Consider the following 25,135-nt stretch of genomic DNA (forward strand, 5'->3'; position numbering starts at 1 on the left):
AAATTCAATGCCCATCTTGGATATGCTATATCTTTATCAACTGAAAATCTTGGAAGATCTATAAGTTTGGCTTATAAATTTCACAGAAAGAATCTAATGGAACAAGACGATGAACCTTTTTCAATTACATATGCAATAAATTATGCTTTAACAAACAGCCATCATAGTATAATATTTAAAAACAAAGAAAGAATTTATGTTGATGAATTATTTCAGAAAATTGTAAAAACAGAAATACCAAAATATAAAGCTATTGAAAACCCAGTTCTTTTACTAAAAGAACCATCAGGAAAGTTAGTTTCATCGAATTTTCAAATAAGAGAATCTAAAATTAATAGCCCTTTAAGTTTATCCAAGTTAAAGATTAAAGAAGAAAATTCTGAAATAAAAGAATTAACAAAAAAGGTCGAAAAATTAAATGAAACCCTAAACATTAAATTATGACAATAAATAAAGAAAAAATATATGTAACTTATCAAGACAAGAAACAAGAGCTCTTTGAAAGAAAAAATCGGTTGAATTATTTACAGTTTTCTGAAATAAATCAAAGAGCATTTGAAGCTCTAAAAATAATTTATGACAAGTTAAAAAGAGAAGTCGAAGAGCTAGAAAAATTAATAGAATCTCTAGAAAATAGTGATGAATCGATGATAGAATTTGCAGAAATTCTAAGATAAATAATGAAGCATACAAAGATTGAAAGACCAGAAAATAAAATAAAAAGGAAAGGGGCGAAAAAATTAAAAAGTAAAATAAAGGAGTATAAAAGGGAATTAAATAATCTTCAGATTGAAATTGAGGACCTTATAATAAAAATGATAGAAATAAGAATAAATATAAACAAGTTGGATTTAAACTTAAAAAATTTATAAATGCCTGGAAAACCATATTATGACTTAAAAGAATTAAAGCTGTTAAAAGAAAAAATGGAAAATGAAGTTGAAAAATTAAAAAGATATTTAGAAACAACAGAAAGTGTAGAAATAAAATAAGTTTTTGAGGATTTAAGAAATTATATTAAAGAAAAAGACAAATAGATAAAAGATTTTATATACAATAATCCATGAAAAAAGAATATTATAAACTAAAACAAGATTGAAAAATCAGAATTATAAATACTAGTAATACGGTCAATACTTTTTATTATGAATTGGCAAATTATTCGAGGAGTTAATAGAAATTTCGAAAAAGAAATTAAAAGAAAAGACGACTTTAAAAATTGGTATCAGAACCAAGTTAACGATTAAGGGTAACACTTTTTCTTTAAGCAACACTTTTAATGACACGTTTTTTTAGCAAAAAAAGACAAAAATATGTACAGACACATCTGTACACTAAATGACCCCATACAGTTAGCTTATTAATTTTGGTCAAACCAAGTTGATCCCGACTAACTTGCAAATCTTTATTGCGAAAAATTAATTGAATATCTTTAAATTATAAATTTTATAACATTTCTTAATTACCATGGTCTTATATTTTATTTATTTATTTATTTATTTTTGCCTTTTTAGCATATGTATGTGGATATCTATATATTCTTATTTAAAACATTAAATGTAATTTGACTAAGAGACTAGTAATAATAATAATTTATCGATGATAGTAAATGCATATCAATCTTTCTAGAAAGGTGCGTGCAAACAACCATGTAATCACGAGTGAGGCAAATGTCCTCCATGCAAAATAGGAAAAAGAAAATTCAATAATAAATTGCTATAGCGACATGCATGATCCATATAACCTTTGACAAAAAACACAGCAAAACAAAACAAAAACAAAACCGGAGTGTGTGTTGTGTTGTGGCTTGTGACAGTTCAGAGAAACAGAAAAGAGAAGAAAGAAACAGGGAAAAAATATTTGAAAAAAAAAAAAGACAAAGAAAAAGAAAAAGAAAAGAGAATCACACAGCAAAGCAGGCAACCAAGTTAGCAGTTCAGCATTGCACTAGGAAACCAAAATCAAATTCTTTTTCCTTTTTTTTATTAATTTCACCGCCACAATAAATCATCAAAGAATAATAAATTATAATCACTTCATAAATAAACTAATTTGAGTAAAATACATCTTAAATATACAGTAAATTAATATTGTTTGGACAGATTATGAGTGTAATAAGAAATAAAAAACAAAATATTATTGATATATTAAAATTAATTATTAAAATAAATTATTATATATTTATAATTTAATTTATTTTTAATATATATTTTATTTTAATCAATTAATTTTTGATAATTAATTTTAATAAAATATAATTAAATAAAAAATTCCATAATAATAATAAAAATATACTTTTAATATATTAATAATATAAAAAAATGAGTAAAGTATCATTTTTGTCCCCAAAGTTTGGGGTAAATTCCAAAGTTGTCCCTAACATTTCAATCGTCCTATTTAAGTCCCTAACGTTTCAAAATTGACTTAATGCTGTCCTGCCGTTAAGGATCCGTTAACAGAATTGACGGCGGGACAAAATTGAGACGATTTTAAAACGTTTGGGACTTAGATAGGACAAAACATTAGGGATAAAAATAATACATAAAAATAAATTTTAATTTAATTTTATCTTTTAATAATATTATTTTTTTACTGTACATAGTATTCAATTATTTTTTTTTATTTAGATAAAAAATAATTAAATCTTATGTATAGTAAAAAATTAATATTATTGAAGGATAAAATTAAAATTTATTTTTATGTATCATTTTTGTCCCCAACATTTTCGTCCTATTTAAATCTCTAACATTTTAAAATTACCTCAATTTTGTTCTGCTGTCAATTCTGTTAACAGATCTATTTAGTTATAAATTTTTTTATAATTATTCATGTTATTAACATAAAAAAATAATTACTTTGACTAAGGTGACAAGACCAAATTAAATGTACGTATTTAAATGTAAAAATTAAATTCTAATGATAATAACAAGACCAAATTGAATGCGTGTACTAAAACGCATTTAAACTAAATTCTAATGATGATAATAATAATAATAACAATAATGATAATCATTCAAATAACACACTATAAAAACACACAAGAACACCGATGACCGAACACAAATATAAACGAAAGACACTCTCTCACTAACACCATTTCCGACGGAACAAAAGAATCGTCGTTCTTCTTCTTCTTGTTGTTGCTGCCGCTGCTGCCATGGCTTCCTCGAGAGTGGATCTAGATGGGAACCCAATAAAGCCCATAACGATTTGCATGATCGGTGCCGGAGGTTTCATAGGCTCCCACCTCTGCGAGAAGCTCATGACGGAGACGCCGCACACGGTGCTCGCTTTGGACGTTTACAACGACAAGATCAAGCACCTCTTGGAGCCTGAAACCAATCCATGGCATGGTAGAATCAACTTCCACCGCCTCAACATCAAGCACGATTCGAGGCTCGAAGGTCTTATCAAAATGGCAGATCTGGTTCGTTCTTATACCCATTTCATTTCTTCATTGAAGAAATATAGAAATAAACAAAAGCTTATTTTTTATGTATTGGGTATCTTTATTTGTTCTAAAAAATCCCTTTTTCCCCCTTTTCAGACGATTAATTTGGCTGCTATATGCACTCCTGCGGATTACAACACGCGCCCTCTGGACACCATTTATAGCAACTTCATCGATGCACTACCAGTGGTACGTTTTTATGTGTTTTGATGTGATGTTTGAATCAAAGGTTGAATTTTTCTGGTTGTTACTTTGATGGGGTTGGGAGAGTTTGATTGATTGAAGTAAAGTGGTGATATGTGATGGGTTTGGGAGAATTTGATTGATTGATACGGATATGTTCATTGTTATAGTGTCAATCAAATGATTGATGTTTTTTATGTTTTGATTTTTCAGGTGAAGTACTGTTCTGAAAACAACAAGCGTCTCATTCATTTTTCGACCTGTGAAGTGTATGGGAAAACCATTGGGAGCTTTCTCCCTAAGGATAGCCCGCTTCGTAAGGTGAGCTCTCGTTTTCCTTTGGATTAAGTTGTTGTAGATCTGTGCACGCAAATGATAGTTTCAATTTTTTTTTTTTACTTTTTTTTTTGGGATTTTGTCGGTGCTTGTTCCATCCCACACGCCACCATGCATCTACTATATGAATCAGAATCACCATGTTTGATGAAGCTTCCTTTTTCTATAGAAAGGATTTTGGTTGATGATTTAAGAGTTTTAAGCATGCATATGCACCGACATTTGTAAAGGAGTTTTACACGCAGTCATCATCATGTATTCTAGATAGTATACCAAAAACACATGCTTGCATTTTGTTATGACTTTTTTGTCTGTTTCTTTTCTGTTCTTGTGGCTACTTAATTTGCTTTAGAATTAGGAGCAAGGGGGAGATTTTGTTTGATAAGTTTCTTTCTTATAATGAGCTGTGCTAAGTTTTGTTATTTCCATTGTTTTGTTAGGATCCTGCATACTATGTACTTAAAGAAGATGAGTCTCCATGCATTTTTGGTTCCATTGAAAAACAGAGATGGTCTTATGCCTGTGCAAAGCAGTTGATTGAGAGGCTGATTTATGGTGAGTTGATCTCTTTTTTACCAAGCATGATTTATGAAACACTACGGCTTCTTATTATCCTTATGTTGGGATAGGGCTTGGTTGTTATTGTTGCATGCACGTTTATGCTGTTCTTATTTTTCAATCTTCTCTTTTGTGACATGATTTCATTGACAGCTGAGGGTGCTGAAAATGGTTTGGAGTTCACAATTGTGCGACCTTTTAATTGGATTGGACCACGAATGGATTTCATTCCCGGCATTGATGGTCCAAGTGAAGGTGTTCCTCGTGTTCTGGCATGCTTTAGCAATGTATGAGTACTTCAATATGTACATAGAAATTTCACTAAGCTTATATACATGATTCAATTTTTTCATTTTGCTAATATCATTTTTCAATGTTGTGTTCATTCCTTTTGTGCAGAATCTCCTGAGGAAAGAGCCCCTAAAGCTTGTGGATGGTGGTCAATCCCAAAGGACCTTTGTTTATATTAAGGATGCTATTGAAGCTGTCTTGTTGATGATTGTACATTACCATATCCAATCTTTTATTTTTGGGACTCATCATTATTCATGTTACTTGGTCCACTAAATGTGAAATTCTTTTGAACAGGAAAATCCTGCTAGGGCTAATGGACACATCTTTAATGTTGGTAACCCAAACAATGAGGTTACAGTTAGGCAGCTTGGGGAAATGATGGTTAAGGTTAAAGGACTAAGTTTCATTATTCAGTACTATTATTAGCGGTTTTCGGCATGTTCTTTGGAGTTCATTTTAGACTTCTTTTATCTGCAGGTTTACTCTAAGGTAAGTGGAGATCCACCTTTGGAAAATGCTACAGTTGATGTGAGCTCTAAAGAATTTTATGGTGAGGGATACGATGATAGCGACAAGCGAATTCCAGACATGACCATCATTAACAGACAGCTTGGTAGGTTTCCTAGTTTATCCACTTTGCTTCACTTTCAAGAGTTAATCAGTTTTAGGATCTATTTAATTTCAGAAAATGCTTTTGGGTTTTATGTCCTATTTTTAAAATCAAATACAAATTCCTAATTTTCAGTCTTTCGTGAAGAGAAAAGAGAAACAAGTGAAAACAATAAAGTTCTATTTTCACTCGGCTTAATTCACAGAGTAGTGATAAACACATAAACACAACTCTTTGCTAAACTAATCAAGCTCTTAATTACACTTTAATTTACCTTGTTTTGTGCTGCTATTGCCTCTTTTTAGGATGGAACCCAAAAACCTCACTTTGGGACTTGCTTGAATCCACACTGACCTATCAGCACAGGACCTATGCTGAAGCCATTAAGAAAGTGATTGCTAAACCTGTTGCAAGTTAAAGCTTTACAACATGATCATGGTTACATTGTGAAGAATGTTCAGTCCATCAGAGTGCCTTAACATCATCATATATATACATATAGTTTACAATTACATGGTGAATTTCCCCACTTTGGTTTTTTAGCCAACATAGTCCATGATAGCCCCATGTCCCCCTTTGTTGCATGTTTAGGAAATGTAGGAAGATATCAAGGACCAAGAACAAGAGCAAAGAGAGAGAGGAAAAGAGAAAAATCAAGAGGATATGTTGTTCTATGTAATTTGTGTTTTAGCCTTTTAGGGGTGTGTCAGTGTCTCTTATATATGTTGTCTTTGCAGATTCGGTTGTAATATTTGGTCATGTTTCTTTTAAGTTAAATCGTCATTAATTTAATTTATTTTTTCGATCACATTCTTGGCTAATCTTTCAAACATGCCTTTGAAGCATATCAAGATTTAAGTATATTGGACTAGCAAGTATTTGAAGTTTTAAACGCTGAAAACAAACTGTTTTAAGAAAGCTGAAAATTCAGTGAAGTTGATATTTGATAATCAGTGGATGATTTGGCATTTGACATGGTTGATTAAAATATTATTTAATAATTTTTAATTATTAATTTCATATGGATAATTTTTATAGAGTATATTGTGAGTTTTCACTTTTACAAAATTATTGGATAATTCTTATTAAATTTAGATAGTATATTGAACATACTTAAAAGTAAGGATAATTGTATAACGTGAGAGTGAAAAAGAATGTACAATCTATTTTAAAAAATTAATAAAAAATAAAATGATATATTCTTAAAATAAATATCTAATTATTCAATTATTTTTTTTATTATATTATACATTTAAAGGGTTTTTTTCGTATTTATTGTTGGTCTCATCTATAAAATAAATAGTAAAAGAGAGTTTAGAAAATCTAAATCCAACATTGAAATATCATCTTTCTTTTAACGCAAGATATCCAACATTGCAAAGTACTTTGGAATCATCATCATGGAGATGCTAAAATAGTAAAATGTGTTGATAAATATTTTTTGTTGTAAGAAAATAAATAAGCAAAAAAAGAATCAAACACGCCTGGTGGGACTCGAACCCACAATCGTCTGATTAGAAGTCAGACGCCTTATCCATTAGGCCACAGGCGCTTGGTGATGATATAAGGCAATTAATATTTTAATTTAATGTTATTTAAAAAATTGCCATATATTTCTTTCCTCGTAAAATTTCAGCCATTCAACTTTGTCCCCACATTTATCCCCTTAATGAAATACTCTCTTAAAATAGTTAACGTGTCAATTTACTAGTAAATGAATGAGAGCCTATTTTGACAACCTTGTTTATATACTTGTATGGTATATCTATCTAACATAAAAGCATAAGTGATATTTATACAAACAAATGGAAAGAGACCAAGCATTATCATTTTGCTATAATGGACACAAGCATTATCCAAAATGCAATTAATAACGGTGGGAGAGGAAGCTATTGAGGTATAATAGTGAAGAAGAGGTAAGATGAAGATATATATTATTATGTGTTGTGATGCCTTATAAATCACAATCTTGAATTCTTGATTCCTAACCACTTGGCTCCACCATTTCCAATTCAAAAATTTGTACTCATCCACGGAAATTGACTATGTAACTGCTCATCATGTTTGTATCTTCCCACTATGTATATTCCATTGCATTTGCATTTTTTGCATGCCTTGAATAGAATCAAACGTTGCCATTAGCCACTTGAAAGATGAAATTGACAAGCAAGCAATTATAATCCATTTCAACCGTATGAGCAATAATTAAATGGAATTCGTAGCTTCCAACTCATTATTGTAGCTATTTTAGAAAAGATGAACAAGGTGTGTCCATGTACTACATTTTGTAGCTAACTTTATTGTCATTCTAACATTAGAGGGGCATGCCATCTCTTCATTGTAGATATGCACTTTTGGAGAAGAGAAAGGACAACCAATTGAAACAAAAATTAAAATATAATATATCATATAATATTTCACATTTATATTTTTTATTTATTTTCTTTTAAAGTTTGAAAAATCTTGTATATATTTATATATTGAGTTCTTTGGTAACTTAAGAAAGAATGACTAAGGCTCAGTTTGGATAAACAACTTAATTAAGTTTTTTTTTGAAAAAATAACTTAAACAATAAATGATTATATTAAAAGTAGCTTATAAATAATTTATTTTGGGTTTGGATTTTTAGTTTTAAGAATGCTTATTTTATAAAAATATAGTAAAAAGTAGTAGTATTAGGAGAGAAATCATTTTTTTAACTTTTCTATAAACTCATAAATAGTTTCTTAAAAAGTCGCAATTTGATTTTGAAAATTGCACCAGACATTAATACTACTACTTTTCATAAGTCAAAAACTAAAAAAAAATTACTTTTGAAGCTTCCCAAACAGGTCCTAAATGTGACTAAGTTTTGACTCTCCAATAGAATATTGACACACGACATATAGAGAATCTTCCAAAAGGAGTGCACATGGGAGGAGAGAAATGGTGATGCGTCATTTCTTATGAAAGGAGGTTTTATTTTTTGAACGAAAAAGCTCAACACTACAATGGAGCAAAGAATTCAAAACATGAAAAAAGGAAAAACAAATTCGATATCATCTTCGGCATAGCTATCAACAACATGGATTATTTACCACACCATTCTGCAGCACATGAGAAGGATTGAGCCACACAATCAATGACTTCTGTAGTCTTACTCTGAAATATAGCCTCATTCTGTCGTAACCAAATATTCTATATAGTTGAGAATAACCCAATTAGTCAAAACTTACGCCTCTCTTTTCTCATCGATATTGATCTCCAACTCTCAAAGTGTTCTATGAAAGGAGGTTTTTTTTTATCGCAAATTTAAATTTTAAAAATTTTAAATTAGATTTTTTTAAAAAAAATTTTGGTTGCATATGTAATTGGTCATCTATATATTTTTAAAATATTATGTGACAAAAAAAAAATAATCACTATATATTTATATAATTATATATAAATATATATTATGTCATTCAATTTTTATATATATTTGATCATACTTTTAACATACATTTTATATGAATGATCAATTTTTTGTATGCAAGTAATATAATTAATGTTTTAATTGGACATATTTGTTCTAATTGAATTTCAAACTCAAACTTTTGTCACATGAAGGAAAGAATGACTGCTAATGTTAGATTCAATCCCTATTGGTATATTAAATGAATGAGCTGTCAACCCTTCTTGTTCACTTCAAGGAACAAATTTTCTTCAATAAAAGTAGTAGCCCAAGAATTGAATGTGAAGATTGAAGAGTGATTAATTGGTGAAGTTGGATCTTAGGGTATACTCAAATGCATGATAATGAAGTGTCCTAACTCCTAACTCATATGCCACCTAAACATGGTAGCCACAAAAGAAGGCCCTCCTCACCATAGGCCATAGAATAGGATAATATTGTATATTAATCTTATTTTGTACCTTGAATTAATACATATTCAATCTATTATAAAATAAAGCTTAGCTATCCACTAAAGATTACAAATAATACATCTATAACAAGAAAAAGAAGATAAAGGAATAAAAGATAGAAAGAAGAGCGGAGCATGAAAGGGATGGAGAGAGGGGGCACTCACTCAAAATCAAATCAAATTACTACTATCAATGTGTCATTTATTGACAGCGTAATGTTCTTGTTGACCCCTTAACTACGCTCCTCTCTACCCTCTCACATTTGTTCACTCATTCATATATCATCACTAGAATTAATTCTAGAAATTATTCACATTGATTTATTATGCACGAAAGTACATTTAATTTTAATATATCAAATATTTTTTTTGGATATTATTATCCCATAAGGTGTTGATATTCACGTTTAGAAAAAGGTATTGATATTTGATTAAAATAATACTTATTAAATTTGAAATTATACATTGAATTTAACATGAATGCTTTGTTAGTATAAACTTAATTAGGTGATTAATTAATTATATTTGACCACATTAAAGAACAAATTCTTATAAAACTTAAAAATTTATGCATATAACATGATTCACTAATGATATCCAATAAAAAAATATTCTAAGACTTAAATTCAATATTCTTTAATTAAATTATAAATCACTTGTCATCTCAATTGATTTTATTTTTTTATTATTTTTATACACATTTAATATATAAGAGAGTGAGTAAATAAATATATTAGTGGTTGTTGATATACTAGTGTTTATAACAGTGATATATCTAAATTAATTTCACTAATAATATAAAAATATTTTACACTTGCAATAAAATTAAAACCCCCATGCCAATTTGTTTATTTTTTGAAAAAAGTCCACATTGGTTATTTGGCATTAAATAGAGTCATGCAATTGTTATGACAATAATACTTAGTATTTTCATTTTTGTCGTATAAANTAAAATATTTAATTTAATAAATATATAAATAATTATGTTTATTATTTTTAATTAAATACTTATTTTTTTTAATTCGATTTACTTATACACAATTGATAATAACTAAATGTATAAATAATTATTTTAATATTAAAATTTATAAAATAATTTAAAAATATAATTTTTTTACTTTTTTATTTTATTTTATTAGATCAATTCTGGAACCTACTATTATTTACTTTGTTTAGAAGAGTCATTCTTTACCTAAGAAAATCCGTATAAAATATTATTGGAACCTTAATTTACACACAACACAACCGCTACTTGGTGTCGTGATCCCCTCGTCACTTTCAACTTCCACAAAAACTGTTTTGTTTATTCAAAGTTCGCTCCTTTCCTCAATTTCCTCCATTTCTATGAAGTACCCTCTCTTTGTACCATGGTGGGCATGCACTCTTAACACTTCTATGGGTTTTTTTTGAGAGTTTTTATTTTTTCCCTGAGCTGTAAAGAGTAAAGACACATTGTTTGTGTTGTTGGCTTGTTGCCTTCACGTCCCTGTTTCTCTCTCTCTCCCTCTCCTGTTCTGTGGTGCTCTCTTCCTTCCTTGGCTACCAATATTCTTAACTTTTTGCTTTTTCCTTTTTTTTTTTTTATAATTTGGTACTTTGAAGTAAGAAGTAACGGTTAGGGGGGAAAAATGCTGTTGGGTTGGTAGAGTTAGAAGAAGGAAAGGAAAAAAGAAAGAAAGGTTTTTGCTTCCTTCAGCCATGGCTCCAGCTGGGAAGCTTTCTGGGTTTCAAAGAGAAGGCGATGAATGGTATTGTTCCTCTCTAAAGTTTCTATTTTTGATTTTGAAGTTCATTTTTTAATAACTAGTACTACTGGAATTTATGGCCTTTATGAATTGCATGATCGTGTTGACAATCCTATCATGGGTTGAATTTGCTTTTTGATTTGGTTGTGCGGTGTGGAAATGATGAGAAAATGACATGTTCTGTTCACTACTGATTGTGGAGTCCATGTCATACATTCATTCCTTTTTGTGTGTGTAGTTTTCAAAATAGGTGTTTGATGTGATACTCTGTGGTTTTCTGGTTTTCTTAGGTTCTGCAATGCTGGACTTCCAAGTGATATTGCTGTTTCAATCGATGGAGTCACTTTCCATCTCCATAAGGTACATGCTTTCCTTTCCTTTCCTTTGAGAATTGATCTCTTCTATTCCATTAGTCTCTATCATAGATGAATTGTAACAGCTGTTGTTGTTGAGCCCCTCTTATTATTTTTTTTTTTTTGTGGTTCTGGATTATCCTCATGTTTCTTCACTCTGGTCCAATTCCAATTCCAATCTAATTGGTGTGATCCTGCTTTGTGGCTCATGCTTTTTGCTGTTAATTCGTTCCACCTGTATTGTTTAAGTGCAAAATATGCGTCCCTCTTTAAGTAAAGGAGTCATATTAGGCTCACTAGGGAGATGCAACCTGTTGTGGAGAGCATACTTTTATGTCTTGAAATTTACTATGATATGACATTATGGATCTTCCTATACGAGAAAATAGAAAACCACTTGTGTGTTCCGAAAGTTTCTGGCTCTGTTGTGGTTGGTTTATTTGACATTCTAGGCCTTAGTATTGAGATTCATATAGCATAACTTGAGACAAGGCTTATTTTTATGCCATTTGTAATGTAAAGCAATTTCTTTTGTGCTGTTAAATTGGAGTTTGAGTAACATATACAATGGAACTGCAGTTTCCTCTTATATCGAAATGTAGCAAAATTGCTCGAGCGAATGAAGAGTCCCTGAACAAGGATGGGAAGACTATGAACATGGTGCTGGAAGAATTTCCTGGTGGTCCTGACACTTTCTTAATTGTAGCTAAATTCTGTTATGGCTTCCGTGTAGAACTGTCGGCCAGAAATGTAGTATTGGTCTATTGTGCTGCAGACTATCTTGAAATGACAGATGAATTCGGAGAAGATAACCTGTTGCCGAAATCAGAGTGTTTTTTCCATAAAAACATACTTCGCAACTGGAAAGATTGTATTTTGGCTCTTCAAAATTCCGAGCCTGCTCTACTAAGGGCTGAAAAGCTTCACTTAGTGAGTAAGTGTATGAATGCTCTATCTATGATGGTATGTACAGATCCAAGTTTGTTTGGTTGGCCTATGATGATGTATGGGAGTTTTCAGAGCCCCGGCGGAAGCATTCTGTGGAATGGTATAAATACTGGTGCTAGGATTCGGAGCTCAGAATCTGATTGGTGGTTTGAAGACATCTCTTATCTCAGTGTGAGTTTGTTTGAGAGGCTTATTAACACAATGCGGGCGAGAGGTATTAGGCCTGAAAACCTGGCAGGTGCCATAATGTACTATTCTAGAAAGTACTTGCCAGGGCTGGGTCGGTGGCGTGCCGGACAAGGTGGGAAAACTAGAAGCGTTGCGAGTTTTAGCTTGACACCTGCTACTGTTGATCAGAAGGCTTTGTTGGAAAGAATTGAGAAACTTCTTCCTGAAAAGAAGGGAAGATCCTTTTGTCAATTCCTACTGGGGCTTCTTCGCGTGGCTTTGATATTGAATGTTGATCAAGCATGCATAGATTCTTTAGAGAGGAGAATAGGGATGCAATTGGAACTGGCAACACTAGATAATCTTCTTATTCCTACGTACTCAGATTCTGATACATTATATAATACAGATTGTATTGATCGGATTGTCCACCATTTTGTGTCTAAAGAATCAAATTTAACTGGTTTTTCGCCTTCATCAACTGACCTACAAGAATCACCATCTGAATCGTTGAGGAAAGTTGCAAAGTTGATAGATAGCTATCTTGCAGAAATTGCTTCTGATGTTAACTTAAAACCTGGAAAGATACGCACTCTCGCAGAGGCCCTCCCCCAGCCATCAAGATCATTACATGATGGACTATACAGGGCACTCGACATTTATTTCAAGGTCTGATTCGCGAGCTGCACTTTTAACAAATATGCTTAATTGTAGCCGTAGATTATTAGTCCATCTTTGACAAATGCTTGTGATATTTTGCAGGCGCATCCTTGGCTATCCGATAAAGATAAGGAAGAACTATGCAACATCATTGACTACCAGAAACTCTCGATCCATGCTTGTGCTCATGCATCCCAAAATGATAGGTTACCCCTCAGAGTTGTTCTTCAAGTGTTGTTCTTTGAACAGCTGCATTTGCGAACGGCATTAGCCGGATGTCTCAGTACATTAGATGGTGAAAATCATGAAACTGCTCCGGCAGCTTGTGTTCCTGCAATTGCATTGGGAGAAATGGCAGGTGAAATAGTACAGAGGGATGGATGGGTGACTGTAGCGCGCGAAAACCAGGTTCTAAAGGTGGATATGGATAAGATGAGTTCTAGAGTTGGAGCGCTTGAGGAAGAATTCAGCAAAATAAAGCATGAAATGAAAACCACAGCAAAACCTCGCAATTCGCTTAGTTCTCCGCGATTCATTTCAAGAAAGCTTGGGTGTAAGCTTATTCCAAGACTCTCGGATGCTCAACCAGAATCCCTTAACCGGTGTAGATCCACTCCAAGAGCATCAACTGAAAAGGCACGTCTGTCTCATCGGTCGAGACATGCAGAAAGTGTTTCTTGAGCACCAAGAAACTGGATTTCCTATGTTTATAAATACAAAGATTGTGTTGTGTTGTGTTGTGTAGTGTGTGATATTTGACATTTTTTGTGCGAGGGAAAGGGAAGGAAAATGTTTTAACACATTGTGCATTGACAAAGTAGGGATATACATGAACATTTTCCATGTCTTTCCCTCGGGTAAAGTTGGTTGTACATTCATAGAAGCAATCTCACAAAGTTGTCTGGTTTGGTTTTTTGGTGGTATAGAAGAGAGTTCATGCATAATGTATTTATCCACACAGTGTGTTTCCTTTTCATTAAAAAAATAGAAAACATTTGTGAAGGTCATTAAAGAAAGAGTGACAGATTAGATATCAGAAATGGAATGAACATCATTTGAAACTTGAGAGTGACATTTAACAAGAGCTATTATTACTTGTGAATTGTCATGGTGGTTGTTGATACAGCATGGTTTCTTTCACAAATGACATAAGTTGTTGACATTTGTACTGTTTCACTTATTCAATATATGCTAATTCTTTATGATTTGTCAAGTCAAGACTTGTTGAAATTTGAAGCTCTCTGGTTGGTTGAATTGAAATTTATTGAATAGCAGGCAGTCCTTTAATATCCACTTTACTTTTTTCCTTATCTTCGATTTTATCTAAATGATAATATTTAAATTATTGTTTTAATCTCTAATATTTAGTTAAGTCTTAATCATTTAGTTAATGTCTAAAATATCATATTTTTGTTACAAAAGATTTCAAATGGGCTTAATATTATCATTTCGCTAAATCCTGGGAGACATATTTAACACCTTTAGTAACATGTATAATGACAATTCAATTAGTTAAACAATTATTGTCAATTTATTCATTATCAACTTACTTATTAAAGTCATTATCACTATGTTAGGCAGCCTCATCATCGACCTACTAGATTCTAATATCTTTTTAAATAAACAATATTAACTTTTTTTAATCTCTAAATTTAAATATTTTCATAGGCAAAATAATAGTAATATAATTTTACGAGAAGATTGATAGTCACCAACGTCGCTTTGGCCGAGTGGTTAAGGCGTGTGCCTGCTAAGTACATGGGGTTTCCCCGCGAGAGTTCGAATCTCTCAGGCGACGTTTCAATTTTTTCTTTCTCTTTATTTTATATTTTTCTTCCTGAATCTCTTGACTAGTTGACTCCTCCGTTGACTCATTGTTTTTTCTCAGCCCAATTTAAAAGCCCATTTCCGGTTTTTTCTTCCTTTCTCTTTCTTTCTGAAATCAACATTTCTTTCTCTGCTGCCGGGTGCCGGCCCTCACCTTCTTCGACCATGGCAGCACTTTCTTCAACCTTCGCCATCTCCAACAGCAACGACAACCAAACATGGCACCACTACATTCATTGCAACAAAATCCCTTCTTTCGAATGCAACAACACTCTTCCTATTCTCCGCAAAACCCTCTCTTTCAGGATCCACTGCACTGCCCCTGAGCCTCTCGGTTATTCAGTTGCTCCTTTGGAACGCACCACATTCGATGATCCTCCTAAGACCGAGATTGGCGGAGGTGATGGCGGTGATGGTGGAGGACGTGGCGGCGGCGGCGGCGGTGGTGATAGCGGTGGAGAAGCAGGAGGGAACGATGGAGATGAAGAGTTCGGGGCTCTGTTGAATTTCGAAGCGGTTATGAAGGAAGCGGAATCTCGTGGTGTGAAGCTTCCTTCGGATATGGTGGAGGCAGCGAAGACCACCGGCATTCGAGAAATGTTCCTCCAACGTTACTTGGATTTACAGGTAGGTTTCTTTCAAATTTTGAATTTTTAGGGAGGGAAATAAAAGAGTTGTTTCAGTGGCTAAGTTCGATTTTGGTGTTGTGTTGCAGGGTTCGGCTTGGCCACTATCGTTTATGATGAAGCACTGTTCTATTCTGAGAAACCGAATGCTTGCTGATCCTTCTTTTCTATTTAAAGTTGGAATAGAGGTTTGTTTCAAAATCAATGAAGTGTTACTTTTTCCCTCTTGATAATAGATGTAATGGGCTGGCTTACACAAAAGGAAAATGGTTATGATTATGATATGGAATTGAGAAATGGTGTTAGCTTTTATAAATTACAACTAATGTTGTTATTGATTTGTCAAGTGCAGGTTTTGATAGACACTTGTTGTGCAACCTATGCTGAGTATAAGCAAAGAGGCAAAGACTTTTGGGCTGAGAAAGAGTTGGTTGCTGCCGATGTTCTGGTTGGAGATGTTGTTGACATTGCTTTGGTGACTTTGTTAGCACCCTATGCTCGAATCGGGAAGCTTTCTGTGTCCAAAGGTTTGCTTGGACGCATTCAACATGCTTGTGCAGCTCTTCCCAGCAGGTTAGTGTCTGGTTGTGAGTATTTTAGTAAGCCTCAATTATTTTCCAGGCATCTCCACTATGGATTTATTGATATTTTCGTTGTGGTAACTGATTACTTTGGTATCAACTATGTGTACTACCTCTAAGAGCCAACTCGTTGGTGAATTTTCATATTTCTCTTGTACACTTTATTGCTAAACAACCAGATAAACAATTCTCAAAAGGAATGAAAAGTTGAAAATTTTGATTGATTCAATAGTGCTGTGATTTATGTTAGGTTTAGTTAACCATTTCTTCTGTGAAATATATATGGAGGCTGGTATGAATTAGTAAACAGTAATTCTAATTCAAGGTAAAAGTTGTCAATTCTGTTTTTTGGTAATCGATTTGTGACAATTGTAGTACAGCAAACAATGAATAAGGGTTTGTCCCTCCTTTATTCATGCCTAGCTTTTTCGTTTGGTTGACTTTTATAAACCTATGGAACTGAAATCTCATGCTTGCATGCAGTGTATTTGAAGCTCAAAGGCCGGGATGTAAATTCACTGTGATGCAGCGCGTTGCCACATACTTCTACAAGGTACCACATATTTGGAAGCTTTGCATGATAAATTACTCTTTAGTTGCATGAAAGAATCTAACCAGTAGAAGCAATCTTTGTTTGTATGTCATTTAATTCTTTGTTTCACTTAAGTTTAGTTTCTAGTAGCAGATCATTAGTTAATACTATGAGTTCCTGACATTCTGTATTCAGGGTGCATTGTACGGATCCGTTGGTTTTGGATGTGGTATTATCGGTCAAGGATTTGCAAATATGCTCATGAATGCTAAAAGGTATAAATGTCTACTCAGGATATTGTATAAAACATAAATGTTTTGTTGCATGCAGTTCACAAGTTCAATTCTTTTCTTTTGTAATTATAAAAAGCTTGAAATATGAATCTCTCTCTCTCTCTCTCTCTCTCTCTCTCTCTCTCTCTGAAATATCTGTTCCTGTAGATTATCAATGGGTTTTTCTTTATGTAAAACAGGAGCATTAGGAAATCTGAAGAGGACATACCTGTACCCCCACTTCTGCCAAGTGCTGCTCTTTGGGGTATGTCTTGTTCTATTTTTTCAGTTTCTCTGTCTATACTGTTTCACGTTTTCTTCCGAGGGTTCTGTTTTAGAATATGCATTCTGATTAATGCTCTTGATTAAGGATGGAGAATATAAGCAGTAGACTTTCTTGGTGTACATATAAGCAGAAGACTTAATTTCAAAATGGCAATGAAATTAGAGTTACACATTAAATGTTGTTTCAACATCTTTTATCTATTTAGCATTTGAATTTGGTAATTGTCTTGTTATTGTTGCATAAATTTCACATTTGAATCTAATGCATTTGCATTTGTTCATGGATGTGTCTTTGTTCTTAGTTTCTTACTATTGATGGAAGGGAGGAAAGCAAGGAAAGACAGGCTACCATTGCTTGTGCTAAATGACATAGAATGAAAAATTAAGAAAAAGGGTTGCTTGGGTGCACAATCATCCCTTGTCAGACAGGGTCTTGTAGAAAGACTACACCTAGATAGTGTAATGTCGGCAGCCTAACTGATCGATGCATCAGTAGCCGATTCTACAGCTTGACCTTGTGACCTTGAGGTCACACGGAGGCAATTCAACCTTTGCTTCAAGGTTTCCCTTCATATAGAATAAAAAAAATAGCCGAGAACAAAATACAATAGGCTCATAGTTATATTCCACACTACTATTATTTGTCATACCTATATAATTGCATTAGCTAGATAAGGTCAACATTAAGTTTTTACAAAACTAAGGCGTAGAGTTTAGCATAGTATTCTATAAATCCAATGATATCGAGTGTAATATTGCCTAATTTTTGGAGAGGTCATTGCAATTGTTACTTAACATTTGCTTAATTTGTTTCCCCTCTATCAGGTTTCTTCCTTGCCGTGTCATCCAACACGCGGTACCAAATCATTAATGGAATGGAGCAGCTTGTTGAAGCCTCTCCTTTGGCAAAGAAGGCCCCGGTAGTTGCAATGGCTTTCACGGTAGGTGTGAGATTTGGCAATAACATCTATGGCGGCATGCAGTTCGTAGATTGGGCCAAACGGAGTGGCATACAATGAGTGGCCCCTTAATTATCTCAAATTTCCACCCCATTTTTTTAAGGTTTTCTTGTCCGGCTGTCCCTGGCTGAAAGGATTCCCACTCAACTTGAGTAGTAATGAAGTACCAGAGTTCCTCTATGTAGAAATGCATAGCATATAGTTTTTAAGCTCTTTTGGTACACGGGGGAAAGGGAAGGAGAATGTTTATCAATAGTAGTAATACAGTGTATTTTTATTTCACAAGTTTGCATATGCGAACACTAGACTAGCATAATATAATATAACATTAGAGTAACAATGATTCATGGGTTTGTCTATGGTGGGGAAGCTAGTAGCTAAACCTTAAAAGACCAAATAAAAATATTCTATTGTAGTGCTCAAGATTAATTCCGTACACATAAATTTAAATTTTTTCTTAACAAATTATAATAATATATATTAATTGTTAATCATTTATAAAACTTTAATTTTACTTTTTTACCCTGAATTTTTTTTGTCAATATCTTTTTTGCTTATTCTATTATCCACTTTTACTCCCTTCTGTATAATGCAACTGGATAATAGAGAACTAAAGCTAGTGATTTTCTCCATTGAAACACACACAAAAAAAAATTAAAAAAATCAAGAACCAAAGCAAACAGTGGCTTTGATTCGTCAAAGTTGGTAGAATATTATGAAAATGGTTTGAATTGCTGTCTTGACGTGGGTACGAAGGAGTCAGTAAAAATCAAGACGTAGAGTTCATATACCTTGAGTAAGAGTTGCTGTGATGGCCATTATTGTTATCAAGAGACCTTTACTCCAATTGCTAAACTTAACTCTGAATTCTTTTATCTCTGGCTGTAAATTATAATTGGTTTTTGTATTAATTAAATGTAAATAATGCTTTTTTGAATGGGGAGATAGAAGAAGAAGTGTTTATAAAATTTTCATTTGAATTTGAGGTTGAATTAGGAAGGAATAAAGTATGCAAATTAAAAAAATTTCTCTATGGATTGAAACAATCTCCAAGAGCTTAATTTGAACGACTTAAAATGACAGTGAAGGAACTTGATTATACTCGAAGTCAGGCTGATTATACATTTTTCTGTAAACATACAGCAGCTAATAAAATTGTTATCTTAATTGTATATGTAGGTGATATTATTCTGATAGGTGATGATATTTTGGAACTAAAAGACTTAGTGCATGTTTGGGCGTCATTATTTTGTTAAAAAAAATCTTGTCAAATCATTTGAAATAAAAAAATTTGGCTCATTAAAATACTTCTTTAGAATTGAATCGCAAAGTCTAAGAAAGACATTTTTATGAACCAACGAAAGTATATCCTAAATCTTTTAAAAGATATGGGATTACTTAGTTGTAAAGTTGATGAAACATCTATACTAATTTAAACTTGAAGCCAGCTAAACTAAAAAATGTAATGGACAAAAGTAAATATCAGCGATTAGTGAAGAGGCTAATCTATTTATTCTATATATGCCCGGATATTGCCTTATGAGCATAATAAGTCAGTTTATACATTTATCTAGGCAAGAACACATAGACACCGTCTTTAGAATTCTAAGGTACTTGAAAGAGTCGTCTGAAAAAAGAATTAATCTACAAAAATCATAGAAATTTTCAGGTAGCAGTCTATACAGATGCAGATTGAGTTAGGAGTGTCATGGATAAAAAGTTAACATCTGACTATTGTACTTTTGTTAAAGAAAATCTAGTTAATTAAAAGAGTAAAAAATAAAATATTGTGACATGAATTAGTGCAGAAATTGAATTTAGAACAATTTATTAAATATATAAAGCACTATAGGTAGAAAATTTTTTACAAAAACTAAAGGTTCTCATTTCTCTACCAATAAAATTATATTGTGTCAATAAATCTGTCATTTTTATTATTCATAATCCAATTTTGTATGACAAAATTAAATATATTGAAGTTGATAAATATTTTATAAAAAAAAAGATTGAAAGAGAACAGATCTACTTCTCATATATTTTAATTACAGAATAATTAATTGATGTTTTAACTAAAAGATTATTTAAAAAAACCTTTGATAGCATAATAAATAAGTTTTTAATAAAAAATATCTTCAAATCAACTGGAAAAAAAATAGAGAAAAACCTAAATCAGCCCCTGACAACCTCGAAAGACAACGAGGTCCCTGGCAAAAAAAAAATCCAACCCGGCCCCTGACAATTACCTCGAAAGGACAACGAGGCCCCTGTGCCAAAAAAAATTAATGTTATTTTTTTTAGTACAGGGACTAATCAGTCCCAAAAAAAGATTATCAGGAGCCGGATTGGGTGTTTTTTTTTTGGAGACCTCGTTGTCCTTTCGAGATAATTGTCAGAGGCCGATGGGTATTCACTCAAAAAAATATGACTAGATCAAATTAAAATCAAATTTTTTACTTCTTTCATGAATCTTTTCTCGGAATAGAATTAGCTATAATATTCTTTCCTCTTATTCTCTTTCACCGTTCTTCTTCACCTTTTAAGCCTCACATGGTGGTTAGAGCACTGAACTTCCTCTTCCATTCATGCCCTCCTCCTTTCCGCTTCTCCTCCTCCTTCTGTTGCTCCCCCGCCTTCCTTCCTCCGCAGCCTCTCTCCTTCGATTATGGCGGCCGCAGGATGCCGTTTTGCGTAGCACAAAAGGCGTCCGGGGACGTGTTTGGGAGCGTAATCGATGTGCCTCTTCATTTTCCGTCCATCCAAACACGCCCCATTTTGTTCATAATATGGTTGACCTTAACTCCGAACTGAAGCAACTTGTGAAACGTTGTCAACTGCATAAAGCAAGGCACATGTTTGATAAAATGCCTTACAGAGATGAGGTTTCATGGACCACGATAATAGCTGGTTATGTCAATTCTTCAGACCCGTTTGAAGCGTTGATCTTGTTCTTAAATTTATGGATCCAGCCTGGTCTTCAAAAAGACCAGTTTATGATTAGTGTTGCACTCAAGGCTTGTGCTCTTGGCATGAACATATATTTTGGAGAATCATTGCATGGATTTTCTGTGAAGTCAAGTTTGGTAGACTCGGTATTTGTCAGCAGTTCACTTGTGGACATGTACATGAAAGTAGGCAAAGTAGAGCAAGGTTGCAGAGTCTTCGAAGAAATGGAAACCCGAAACGTGGTATCGTGGACGTCCATTATTGCGGGGCTTGTTCATGGTGGTTATAGTATAGAGGGATTATTGTACTTCTCTGAAATGTGGAGATCAAAAGTGGGTTATGATTCATATGCATTCGCCATCGCTTTGAAAGCATCTGCTGATTCAAATTCCTTAGATTGTGGGAAAGCTATTCACACACAAACAATAAAACAAGGGTTTGATGAGAGCTTGTTTGTGATTAATACTCTTGCTTCCATGTATAATAAATGTGGAAAACCAGGTTATGTCATCAGATTGTTCAAAAAAATGAGGATGCCAGATGTAGTTTCATGGACAACCCTTATTACAACATATGTGCAGACGGGAGAAGAAGAGAATGCAGTGGATGCATTTAGAAGGATGAGAAAATCAGGGGTTAGTGCCAATCAATACACTTTTGCAGCAGTAATTTCTGCATGTGCGAATCTTGCTGTTAAAGAATGGGGCCAGCAGATACATGGCCATGTATTGCGTCTAGGTCTGGTGGATGCCTTGTCAGTGTCGAATTCCCTCATTACACTTTATTCGAAATGTGGGATGTTAACTTTGGCTTCAATGGTGTTTTGTAGTATGGCTAGAAAAGATATTATTTCTTGGAGCACTATAATTGCAGTTTATTCTCAAGCAGGTTATGCAAAAGAAGCTTTTGACTATCTATCATGGATGAGAAGGGAAGGGCCAAAACCGAATGAATTTGCTCTTGCTAGCTTGCTTAGTGTGAGTGGAAGCATGGCGCTTCTTGAGCCTGGGAAGCAGGTGCATGCTCGTGTCCTATGCATTGGCCTGGATCATGAAGCAATGGTTCATAGTGCACTAATTAGTATGTATTCAAAATGTGGGAGTCTAAAAGAAGCTTCTAAAGTATTTGATGGGACTAAAACTAATGACATTATATCATGGACAGCCATGATCAATGGGTATGCTGAACATGGATCCAGCCAAGAGGCAATTCGTTTATTCGAGAAGATTCCCAGTATTGGTTTAAAACCGGACTATGTGACTTTCATTGGGGTTTTGACAGCTTGTAGCCATGCTGGATCGGTTGATCAAGGTTTTCACTACTTTATGTCAATGACTGACGAGTACCGGATCAGTCCTTCAAAAGAGCACTATGGTTGCATGATTGATCTTCTATGCAGAGCGGGAAGATTGAGTGAAGCTGAGCTTATGATACGAAGCATGCCTTTTCATAGTGATGATGTTGTGTGGTCTACCTTACTTAGAGCATGTAGGGTTCATGGGGACGTTGACAGAGGAAGACAAACAGCAGAAAGAATACTTTCTTTGGATCCGAATTCTGCAGGAACTCACATCACCCTGGCTAACATATATGCTGCCAAGGGGAGATGGGAGGAAGTTGCACACATAAGGAAGCTAATGAAGTCAAAGGGGGTAATAAAAGAGCCTGGTTGGTCTTGGATAAATGTCAATGATCACTTGCATTCATTTGTTTCTGCGGATCAGTCTCATCCGCAGAGCGAAGATATCATAACCATTTTTAAAACTACTAAGTTCAAGAAGAGGAGATTCTTTGCTGGAAACATGTTCAAGTGAAGATGTTGAAGATTAGCAACAGGCTAAATTATCTATCATTGTGCTTGTGCTACAATTACAATTTTTCCATTAGCATTCATTACATTACATAGATTTCAAATGATTGTTGGGAATTGGTTGCCTAACTGCAATCACTTGAACACTCAAAATCCAGCGTATACCAGGTTCGTATGGAATTTGAAACTGAGACATCATTTAAATGGCTTCAAAGATAATTTTTTAAGGGATGAAAGAAATTAATCAAGAGGTAATTTTTCATTGATGAAAACAGCATATGATTTCCATCTTCCTGTAAATATTAGTTTTGCTTCTTGTGAATTTATGCATTCTTTTTATTTGTACAGTACCCTTAGAGATCACTCGCTGTGAAATTTATTGTTGAATAACTTGGCTGGTGATTCATAATAAAAAAAATGTTCTATCCATGTGTTACCATTTGCAGGAACACGATCGATACTGGAATAAAGCTTTACTAGTTAACTTTGCCTCAAGACCCTTCTTTTTCTGGCACAGGTATGCATTCCCTCATGCATTATTGATAAAATTAGCTTTCTATTGTTGGCATGGAATAAGCTTATGCATATAACGTCAGAAGCCAATTTTTCTATTGATGCAATGAATCTAGAAATTAACTAACGTAATTCGAGATATGCAGGGGACTGAAGAGAATAGCAAAGTTGGCTTTTACACAAAACCACATTCACAATTTTGAACTAATATTCCAATTAAGAATTCTATGGTCTAAATTTTGTCTAATTTACTTTTTATAGTAAATTTTAAATATTTAAAAATTATTTACTTTTTAAATTAAATATTAATTTTTAACTTTTTTTTTTTGGACAAATTAGATACCACCTTTTAGGTATCATAGCAATCACCTCCAATTTAATAAAAATTCTTTACGGAAACAGTGGGTTGCCTCTGGTATATATGAAGTTTGTGTGTTGTGGGTAAAAAACATAGTTCATCTAGGTTTATTTTGATGTGTACTAATTTTTTTGTTTTATTTTTTTCTTTTGCGGAAGGAGCTTTGGAGTAACGGTTGAGTTGTCTCTGTGTAACTTCAAGGTTACAGATTGATAATAGTGTTTTTCTGGATTATTTTTGTTTTGTATATTGGGTTGATAATAGTGTTTTTCCTGATTATGGATTGTTGGGATGTTAATCTCAAATACGGCACCGTTTAATTTGGGATACAGAAATTGGACTCTTCGATTTTTGAGAAGTATAAAAATCAGACTATTCGATTTTTAGAGTACAAAAATCGGACCCTCCGATTCTTCTTCAAAAAATTTAAAAATTTTGAGGTACAAAAATCAGACCCACTCACTCATTGTCACTGCCTCATTGGCGCCGTGTCCTGCACCGTGCTCGTTCAATAGCGTCGCCACCTCCTGCTCCACCCTTGTTCATCATCGTCGTGACCTCCAAATCAGTCTTCTCATTTTTGCCGCCTCCAGTAGAATTGTCACCACCACCACCAGCATCGTCGCTGCCTCCAACAGCCTTTTCGCCGCTCATCGTTGCTGCTCCCGCAGTCTCGTCGCCACCGCCGCGTCATTCTTTTCTTCTGTTGTCACCACCTCTTGTTTGTCGCCACTTTCTATACCAAATCCCTTTCTCGGATTAGTTTTTTGAGTTTCTTCAATATTTGAGGGTTTAGAGTTTGTTCATTTGTTTGAAATTACTAATCTTCTGAGTTTGTATTTCTGTTCAATTATTTGTGCAACTGTTGCTGAATTTTTATTTAAAAATTTAGGATTTGTTTGAATCCTCTAAAACTCCTTTTGGACTTTGAATTAAAATTCAATAATTTTTTTGTGCAACCAGGATTTAGATTTGAATTAGAAATTTAAAGATGGAATTTATTTAATTTTATGTCTTATTAAATAATTTAATAGATGAAATTATTATGGACTCTATTTTCAATTAGCTGAGTAGTCATCAGCATTGCTAGAGGCTATACTGCTATTTTTAATTTTTCTGAGTTCTCTTTTTTGTTGTTAATTCTATATGTGTGAAATTGTTTGATATTAGGTGAAATAATTAATCTAGTATTAAATGTTTTTGCTGGACATGGCATGGGAACACAAGGTGATGTTATG

General features: G+C 33.4%; 4 protein-coding genes and 2 non-coding genes across 7 annotated transcripts; 5 read left to right on the forward strand and 1 right to left on the reverse strand.

The window, feature by feature from the left end:
• Positions 1-3,047: 3,047 nt before the first annotated feature.
• LOC127744268 (UDP-D-apiose/UDP-D-xylose synthase 2) lies at positions 3,048-6,240 on the forward strand. The gene is made up of 9 exons (XM_052256553.1): positions 3,048-3,427; positions 3,548-3,640; positions 3,848-3,955; positions 4,411-4,525; positions 4,682-4,815; positions 4,928-5,029; positions 5,117-5,209; positions 5,300-5,435; positions 5,738-6,240. Exons 1-9 carry the CDS (start codon positions 3,158-3,160, stop codon positions 5,848-5,850), a joined length of 1,164 nt encoding a protein of 387 aa, XP_052112513.1. The 5' UTR covers positions 3,048-3,157; the 3' UTR covers positions 5,851-6,240.
• A 671-nt stretch (positions 6,241-6,911) lies between these two features.
• TRNAR-UCU (transfer RNA arginine (anticodon UCU)) lies at positions 6,912-6,984 on the reverse strand. Its single transcript has one exon. It is a non-coding gene; the product is annotated as a tRNA-Arg (tRNA).
• A 3,491-nt stretch (positions 6,985-10,475) lies between these two features.
• Positions 10,476-14,287, forward strand: LOC127744269 (BTB/POZ domain-containing protein At3g44820-like). Its single transcript, XM_052256554.1, has 4 exons — positions 10,476-11,065; positions 11,353-11,422; positions 11,995-13,200; positions 13,294-14,287. The coding sequence occupies exons 1-4, from the start codon at positions 11,016-11,018 to the stop codon at positions 13,870-13,872; spliced, it is 1,905 nt and encodes a 634-aa protein (XP_052112514.1). The 5' UTR covers positions 10,476-11,015; the 3' UTR covers positions 13,873-14,287.
• Positions 14,288-14,907: 620 nt separating this feature from the next.
• TRNAS-GCU (transfer RNA serine (anticodon GCU)) lies at positions 14,908-14,989 on the forward strand. The gene has a single exon. It is a non-coding gene; the product is annotated as a tRNA-Ser (tRNA).
• A 122-nt stretch (positions 14,990-15,111) lies between these two features.
• On the forward strand, positions 15,112-18,442 carry LOC127744270 (protein RETICULATA-RELATED 1, chloroplastic-like). Its single transcript, XM_052256555.1, has 7 exons — positions 15,112-15,645; positions 15,734-15,832; positions 15,997-16,217; positions 16,709-16,778; positions 16,953-17,032; positions 17,230-17,294; positions 18,140-18,442. The coding sequence occupies exons 1-7, from the start codon at positions 15,184-15,186 to the stop codon at positions 18,331-18,333; spliced, it is 1,191 nt and encodes a 396-aa protein (XP_052112515.1). The 5' UTR covers positions 15,112-15,183; the 3' UTR covers positions 18,334-18,442.
• Positions 18,443-20,774: 2,332 nt separating this feature from the next.
• LOC127744271 (putative pentatricopeptide repeat-containing protein At3g47840) lies at positions 20,775-24,084 on the forward strand. Of its 2 annotated transcripts, none has more exons than XM_052256557.1 (2): positions 20,775-23,277; positions 23,473-24,084. In XM_052256557.1, the coding sequence occupies exon 1, from the start codon at positions 20,856-20,858 to the stop codon at positions 23,028-23,030; it is 2,175 nt and encodes a 724-aa protein (XP_052112517.1). In that variant the 5' UTR covers positions 20,775-20,855; the 3' UTR covers positions 23,031-23,277; positions 23,473-24,084. The 2 variants fall into 2 exon arrangements, with proteins under 2 accessions (XP_052112517.1, XP_052112516.1); XM_052256556.1 differs by having other exon boundaries at positions 20,775-23,194.
• Positions 24,085-25,135: the final 1,051 nt, after the last annotated feature.

The sequence above is a fragment of the Arachis duranensis genome, unplaced genomic scaffold (genome assembly GCF_000817695.3).
Source record: "Arachis duranensis cultivar V14167 unplaced genomic scaffold, aradu.V14167.gnm2.J7QH unplaced_Scaffold_232527, whole genome shotgun sequence".
In the NCBI taxonomy this organism is placed as follows: domain Eukaryota; kingdom Viridiplantae; phylum Streptophyta; class Magnoliopsida; order Fabales; family Fabaceae; genus Arachis; species Arachis duranensis.